Consider the following 8,340-nt stretch of genomic DNA (forward strand, 5'->3'; position numbering starts at 1 on the left):
CAAACTTTTTGTAGACTGTGTACGAGTCCTGTGGCATTGTTCCTAAATCAAAGACTTATATTCAGGCTGAGTCCCAGGGAAGAAGAATCAACAACTTAGGTTTGATGTAAACATTTGACTTTGTTATTTTATAGATGCATCAAAATCTGTTCAGTCATCTGAAGAGATAAAAAAACAAACCAAAGCATGATATAACCTCTTTTAACCCACCACCCCCCCAATTTCATTGAAACCAGCACAGGCAAGTTTTACTTTTAAAATCTTTCTTTTTAATATCAAAAGCTAATAAACATTTGATGACAGCAAGTCCATGGGGAAACGTTTCACTGTCAAGTATCAAAGCAAGAGAAGATGCTTTGGGTTTGCAAAATCAGCCTTGAAAAGCATACACAATACCTGAACGCAAACAAAGTTACAAAGAGAATCAAAAAAATCCCATTTTGGCTTAATAAATTATCTTAAAAAACTGATAACATTAAAGTAATGCAATGCAGTTGTGCAAAGATAGAAGTCTCACAGTTAGCTCACACTCTCTTTTCTGTCCGTGTCATTCCAGATATTTATAGCTCCTCCAAAAGTTTCTCTTCCTGTCTTTGAAAACAAGCAGACAGGATGTGCAAGAAAGTAACAACTGGACAGAGAAAAGTGTTTGAAGTGGAACATCCAAGTCTTGTTCTTTTCCAGCTCTTCTTTACTGATCGTCTACATTTGTCTTCATGGTGGAGGTCCAGTTGAGGGTCCCATGGTCGAAGAAAAGCTCCCCCAAATCTTCCTCCCGTCGGTGGTTTACATGGTGGTCTCTTCCCATTCCAGCTCAACATCACCTGAAAACCCACACCAATCTTTGGTTTGAGCACTGCACTGTTGTGTGAAGCTTGCATTCTTATCTTTGTGTTTGCTGTTTACCTTCCATGGCATCCAAAGAGTCCATCTTCTCCAGAGCTGAATAGTTAACAAACCAGATGGACTGACTGTTGCCTTTGTTGTTCAGAAGTTCCAGAGTGCTTTGGTGGAGGAAGATGTACTGGGCCTGACAGCGCAAACACAGACTGGTAATGACGGTTCAGACCAGATGTTACTTTATGTCATTTTTTATTCTAAACAGATTCTGAAAACAATATCATCTTGACAATACAGCAGAAATGGAACAATAAGCTAGGACTGTGTGTGCATACATGCATTCATGTTGCCTGATTTATTTGCTTTGGACACAAATCTGTTAGAACTTATTTGTGCAGGATAACGAAGTTCCTCAACTAAATTTGAACAATTCAAATAAAAAAAAAAGAGAGGGTGAGAGATCAGTGCCAAATCACTGACTAGATTAACCAATGTTTGTAGCAGAAATTCCTACATGGTAAGTAATTCGTCAGTAACACACACACACACACACACACGCACACGCCACCCCCGCACGCACGCACGCACGCACGCACGCACGCACACACACACACACACGCACGCACACACACGCACACACGCACACGCGCACACACACACACGCACGCACACACGCGCACACCCCCACACGCATGCACACCCCCACACACACACCCCCACACACACACACACACACACACAACGGTCATGTCATGTAGCTGCTTATTCTATGAAATTAAATCATTAACTGAAAGGTGCGTGCTCAAAATAATAGCAGAGTGGAGTTAAATCAGTGCATTCATTCATTCTGTGAACAAAAAGGTGCCAAACAGGTTGTCTTTGTTTAAGGACAAAAGCTTGAAACATTTTACATGCTGATTATTGGGTGCTCTTCCCTGAAAATATGAGTTAAAAATATGAATAATACCAGAGACTGCACCACAGAACATTTGAGGGGTGAAAGCAAAGGGCTGGAGCAAATGATCTAAATTTTGGTAAAGAGAAACCAGAACCAGAGAGACATTGAAGAAAATATAAAACTACACTTTGAACAGATCAATGGCAAAGACTTTGCCAATGATCAGCTCTGGGGTGATCAAAGATGCTGTACAGTGACTTGTAAAGACTGTAACGATTAGATGATGCCTATGTGAAGCCACATAGGCATTTGCCAACAATCAGATTGACCATCCTAAAGAGAAATGGTGTAATATTTTATCGTTATGAAAGGAAGAATGTTTTTAGGAACCGTCGAGAGGCTATGCAGTTGAAAGCAGTTTGGCGGATAACAAAAATATGCAGGGTCAATATTTAAAACTAAACTAAACTCACTAACAGGTTGTCAGGGTCTCCAGCATGGCCAGGAGTTGTTCCAGAGAACCCATCACAATGTCAGGACAGAGACCATTTCTGAGCTGCTTGTTCTGTGCCATGTGTGCCTTCGTTCTTTGTGGTCAAAAGACAGGGTCCTGGCACAAAGGGTCTTTTAAGATGCTTTTGACCTTCTTGAGTTTGCAGAGTTAATAGATGTCTTCAATCCTAGGCAATGAGGTGCTTATGATCTACTGTGGTATTTTGGTAACTATGTGAGGTTCATTATGGATCCCAAAACACTGAATTCAAGCCAGAGCCACTGAATTTAAACCAGGTGATTGTTAGGGGGATGTTTCTCATACTGTGGCGTTGGCTGCTCTATATATTTCCTGCTGGGAATCATGGATCAGTTTGAATACATTGAAATACCTGAAGAAGTTGTGTTGCTGTGTGAAGAGCAGGAACTGACCTGGAGGTAGGAGCCTATTGTTTATTTGCTCAATTTTGGAAGCTTTGTTTTTTTCTTAATGTTTTGATTTTCAGTTGAATCTTTAGCGTTCCCACTGCATTTGCGTTTGTGGAAATTAAAGCTGCGAGTATGAGTTAAATGCCCTGGAATTTGTTGTATTGCGACAAAATGTAACAACGATCCAGGTGTGTTGATGCTTATGCCAGGCACTGTACAACTCAACCGAAAAGAGTCATATGTGTAGGTTTTGTTTTGACAGTCAGTGCGGGACTCAAATCCTGAATCTAAATATTGAAACGTGCTGAAAATATAGACATGAGAAAACCTTGATGAGACGAGGAAAACGAGCAGAGGATCCTGCATTAGGCACAGTGCCAATCCTGGCAATCACTTAAGTAATCACTGAGGTGATTTCCGGACGGGATCATGCTGTTTCAAGAAGGAGATTGCTGTTTTGCATTTACCCCTAATCCACTGGCAGATTATTCTAGTAGTTATACAAAATAAATATTTTTTATTAAGGATAACACCAGGGCATTGACAATTTGGAATGGAGCCAACCACATGTGGATCTGCTTATTTTCTATTCAAATATCTGTGTTATACGCATTTATATAACCGTACAGCTGTGTGGCATTCATGTGGTAAAATCAGTTCAGATAATTTTAGTAGGGAGACAACTTTGTTTTTTCTTCTTGATTTTTTTTTATTTTTAGGATTTTAAATACAAATTTTACAAACTCGGTTGTGGATTCAGTAATTCATGCTTAGCAGAGTTACTTCAACATTTTCTGTAGTTTTTTTTTTTTCTGCTGTGGCATAAAAATCCAAAATATTGATGTCTAGCTTTTGTCTCCTGTTGAACTCACCAGGTTCTGCACCATGCACATCCTCTCACTGCGCAGTTCAGCCACCAGCCCGTAAATATCCACAAAGTCATGATCTCTGACGTGCTGAATGAGGTGATCGAGAGCAACGAACACGCCTGTTCTTCCCACGCCCGCACTGAGGGAACAACGAGAAAACCCAAATCACTCTTACACCAGGACCTGGGAATGTGCTTCTATTTATAAGCAGTTATAACTGATTTATAATCAATAATATTCTTTTAAACCCACCTGCAGTGGACCACTATGGTGGAGTTGTCATGGCGATGTGCTCGGACAGCTTTGACAAACTTAATCAAGGTGCTGCAGGATTCTGGGACCCCGTGCTCAGGCCATGAAGTGTAGTTGAAGTGTTTGACTAAAATGTAGTGACCATGCTGCAGAGAGCGATAGATCTGGGTTAGTGTAAAAAAATGAGGGTAACATGTTAAATGCTCAACTCATTATTAGGAAATTTTACCTTATTTAGCTTATAATTAATTGGTGTAAATCCCTTTGATCCACTGAGAGGTGCTACGCAAATAAACTTGACTTGCCTTGATGTGAATGACAACAATACAATCTAAAGTTGAGCAAAAACTCTGCTAAATGTCAAGTAGTATTACACTAAAATATAAAGTTTTTACACCCGTTTATCTGTTCACTGTCGTGGCCCGYCGGTGCATATCTCCAGGAAACAAGGAAATAATTTCTATTAAATCAATCCCGCTGCCAAAGTTTTTGTAAATTTCTTTTAGAATCGTTGACATGTGTTGCTCTTCATAATCCAAAAAAAATATCAACAAGGAAGGATCTACTTGCCAAAGGTTGCCCTTATCTACAATCACAGCCGTAACTCAAAAGTGATACACAAAGCCAAATGAAGGCCGGAGTTTATCTTGCTTCCTATCAAAGTGAGAAGGCTTTCTCCACAAATGTCGTTCAGGTGTACCTGTACGTTTGGAGAGCAACGCATGTGTGTGCTCAAGAGTCGTGTGTTTGTATTCAGGAGGCATTGCTACCTTTTCTACTTTCAGCGTTCTGACAGTCCAATCAGGAAGCACTTCTTCTGACACTTTAGAGATGAGAATGTCACTAAACACCGTCATTGGCTTGTTGTCCTCAGGCCAATACTTGTGACACCGAATCTGAAATGTCAACAGCGCAGCACACAAAGCATTTTGTCAGATCTTCAGAAAAGTGTTTATCCCTTCATGGAGGGAAGACCCGAAATGTTACTTGTGCTCTGATTTCTGTCATGTCTGTAACGACGCACCCTGCCTTTCTCGTAACATTGCGTGAGCATGGCAACAGTGCGGGTTCCAGTCTCCCAGATCATCCTCCAAAAGTCAGCCACCGTGCTGGGCAGAGGACCCTGAGTGGCTATGAACTCATTGGGACATAAGTAACCCTGCAAAGAGCAAATGAGAACATAAACCTCAAAATATACCTCTGATCAGAGTTTATGGCAGTTTTTACTTTTTTTTTTTGTTTGTAGTGAAAGCTCACCGAGACAAAGCTTGCATTGATATAGTCTGATCCTGCCATGCCTGGTTCTGAGAGCAGCTTCACTCGGTTGTTGTTGTCTAAATGCAGAACGGAGAAAACTGTTCAGTGAACAGTGTGAAATGCAGCTCTGTGGAGGCACAATGAAACAGAAAATAAGACTCATAGGGCTCATTTCTAGTCTAACCACATACAGGGTTTGATGTTGAGGAAGCGGTTCTTGGATTTATTCCACGGCAGGTCGGCGTCTGTGGTGGCCAGGTCCGGCAGCAGCTTTGGGAGGTCCTGGAGGAATAATTAATAAGAAAAAAAAAATCAAACACATTCACATTAGCATTCACATAAACTCACTGGGCCGTTACTTTGAACCTTACAAAACTAACTTGATTTGTCTCATTAAAAATGATCACACTAATTGAGACATTCAATATTGGAAATCTATGAGAGCTTCAGAGGTTCTGTGCAGTCGGGTAAGATTTATGGGTTTGAGATTTTGTTGCTACTCTGGGAAGAGAAGGAAACACAAACATTAATGCAGGGCTGGAAGGCAACATTATGTGAAAATCCAAAATCTTTACCCTTCAAAATATTTTCTCATGCATACCTGTTTTTCACGGTTTGGCAAAAGAATCCCGTCAGCAATTCTGTTTGTAATTTCTGTATTCAAAGTCATTTTTAGAAATCATGCTTTGCATGAGGCCTTATGCATGTACTACTCTGTGTTATTCAATCATAAAATCCAAATTAAACACCTATAAATATGTGGTAGAAACATGAATAAATGAGGACAAGTCCAAGATTTCTGAACACTTTTGCAAGGTGCTACATATGCTGGGCTCGGGCCTTTCTGGGTTTTAGCCAAACATTTACCGAAAACTCTTCCTGGAACTTTGCGTTGTCGTTGGCACACAGATCTTCTACGTGCTGCAGGAAGGATTTCTTGTTGACAGGCCTGACAGAGACGACGGGAGAGAAATGCACTGACTGTGAGCGACAGACAGAGTCAACAATGCGCCATTCTACGTCAACTTATTTTAGGTTACGAGAGGCGCGGAACCATGCAGAACATGCTGATTCCTCCAGCAGCTGCTGCGTGCATGCTCACATCATTTATAAAAGATGACTTACTTGAGCGACTTCCTGTAGCTGAGCAGCCTGGACGAAAATAGAAGCAAAATAAACAAATTAATGCAATGATCGCAGCCCACACTTTGGCATTGCTGTCCATAAAAATTTAACTAATCCTCGCAGCAGAAAGTACACGGAGATATGTGTTTAGAAAAACCCCTTTAGAAAAGAGGGTTAAACCATTTTTAAAAAAATCTAATCCACGCAACACTGATGCATGCCTCAATTTTCATCCAAATGACAATGACGATTGGTTACATGAAACCATGACACGATTGGTTTCATGGTTACATGGATCCCACAGGTCTTTTCCTGTGGGATCTACTCGGGTCTTCGACAGTTGATGAAGCTTACTGTTTATGCCCCCCTGTCTTCCAAGAAATTTCAGGCTGCATAAACAAATTAAAACGGTTTTACGGAGAGGAGCTTCAGCAAAGCTGTTCATCCCTCTACTAGGGATGGAGAAAAACATGCAGGCAGTTGGTAAAACACTGATGTCACTGATTCAATGAACTATCAGCCTCCACAAAAGCTTTTCTAAAACTGCACAGATGGAGGGCTTGACGCAAGCCTAAATAGGCAACATGATGACACACACACGCACGCACGCACACACACATACAGGCAAACACACTTTATGAGGAATTAAAAGAAAAAAAAAACAAAACAAGAATACAACATGCAAACATGTCAAAATGAGCCTCACACACACACTAAATGCCCAACTTACTGGATGACATAAATCTCTTTCCGCCTAAAGAAGAAGGAAGAATACCTGGTGGGAGACAAATGTTCAGTGAGAGAAAGACAGCTTGTGTGAGTGGATGTAAACGTCTGCGCTGAAGGAGAGTTGGGAAGTGACAAGGAAAGGTGTGTTACTTTAACTGCGAGACAAGTCGTGTTTAAACAGCTCTCACTGTGCTGTCAGAGCCAGGATGATATTCTGGTCATATCAGAGAGGAGGAGACGAGAGACGCTGCCCAAATGACTACAGTGAAATGCCTGTAGTATGAAAAGTGAGTGAACAGTCCGTGTAGAGGCAGAACTGTCATTCTAAATATTTTAGTAGGCAGATGAGTCACCTGCAATCGTCCCTCTGCTCGTAAAGATAAAAGACAATTCTGAGAGAAAAAAAAAGGAGTGAAGTTCAGGAGGCTTTTAGACTCGCGGCTAGAAATAATCATTTCAGGTCTCATTTGAAGAGAGCAGGTATCAAATTTACGGATCGATGAATTCGCTCCGACCGCTGACACAAAAACGCAGTAAGAATATGTTTCTGTTTGTATATTTGATTTAGCCTGCAAACATTTAATCAGGGGGCGTCTGCTGAAGTAAACCATCAACACAGAAGAAAAGAAAGTTCTGACTCTATGACTCTGCAGTAATAATAACATGTCACTTTGTGAGTGAATTAAAATACATGTCCTGAACTACTCCCAAGTAATAAATAAAATCTGGATATGAGTGTTTTGAGGTGAGGTGACAACAGTTACAACGTCCTTAAAGAATAGAAAGAGATGCAAATCAAAGCCAAAGTTTTGCTGGGTTAAGATAATGTACGAGTGCTGACATTCTGATCTAATATTACAAAGGTATGTATGACTTTCATTAATGGGTCAAAAAAAAAAATACACCTTCTTAACAACAAAAAGAAATACACTCAAGCCAAATCCAGTAATGTGAAAAAAAATGTATTTGGCCTGATGAGCAAATTTATGCAGAATAAGGTAGAAAATTAAAAATGGCAAAGTGCAGCGAGACTGATAAATGATCCTCTGGCTCCTTTGACATAGGAATATTTCACAGGACACATTCAATAAATAACAGAAAACTCTGGAAGCCAAAACCAACACATGGGAGGTAACAGAAGATAAAAGAGCTTCTACAGTGGAATAAAAATCCCACTGTAGGCTTTGCCTTTTCATCTGACCTGGGCATAATTGAAAATCTGTGGACATACCTCCACATGAACGCATGTGGGACAGCTCATAAATCACACTGAAATACAGCTGGAGCCTTTTGCAGGAAGAAATTATTTTCCCCAGTAATACTCTACTGTAAGGCTTTATAGAAATGTTTGCAATAGAAAATCTTTATTGACTTTCCTGATGGCTTTGGAGGACATGAGTGCTAACAAGCAGGGTTTTGATCAAGTCGTTGATTTAAAAAAAATAAAAT

General features: G+C 40.4%; 1 protein-coding gene across 4 annotated transcripts in view; it reads right to left on the reverse strand.

The window, feature by feature from the left end:
- Positions 1-246: 246 nt before the first annotated feature.
- Positions 247-8,340, reverse strand: part of ptprq (protein tyrosine phosphatase receptor type Q) — a 43,033-nt gene continuing 34,939 nt past the window's right edge. For 3 of the 4 annotated variants that reach the window (XM_017305544.1, XM_008412412.1, XM_008412413.2), the window contains 11 exons: positions 6,893-6,937; positions 6,163-6,189; positions 5,905-5,986; positions 5,229-5,319; positions 5,038-5,114; positions 4,805-4,939; positions 4,551-4,676; positions 3,781-3,926; positions 3,532-3,667; positions 907-1,030; positions 247-824 (listed from right to left, as the gene is read on the reverse strand). In XM_017305544.1, coding sequence (XP_017161033.1) covers positions 787-824; positions 907-1,030; positions 3,532-3,667; positions 3,781-3,926; positions 4,551-4,676; positions 4,805-4,939; positions 5,038-5,114; positions 5,229-5,319; positions 5,905-5,986; positions 6,163-6,189; positions 6,893-6,937 — 1,027 coding nt within the window. In that variant the 3' untranslated portion in view covers positions 247-786. The other variant, XM_008412410.1, reaches the window with a different exon arrangement.

Source organism: Poecilia reticulata, linkage group LG6 (assembly GCF_000633615.1).
Source record: "Poecilia reticulata strain Guanapo linkage group LG6, Guppy_female_1.0+MT, whole genome shotgun sequence".
Taxonomy (NCBI): domain Eukaryota; kingdom Metazoa; phylum Chordata; class Actinopteri; order Cyprinodontiformes; family Poeciliidae; genus Poecilia; species Poecilia reticulata.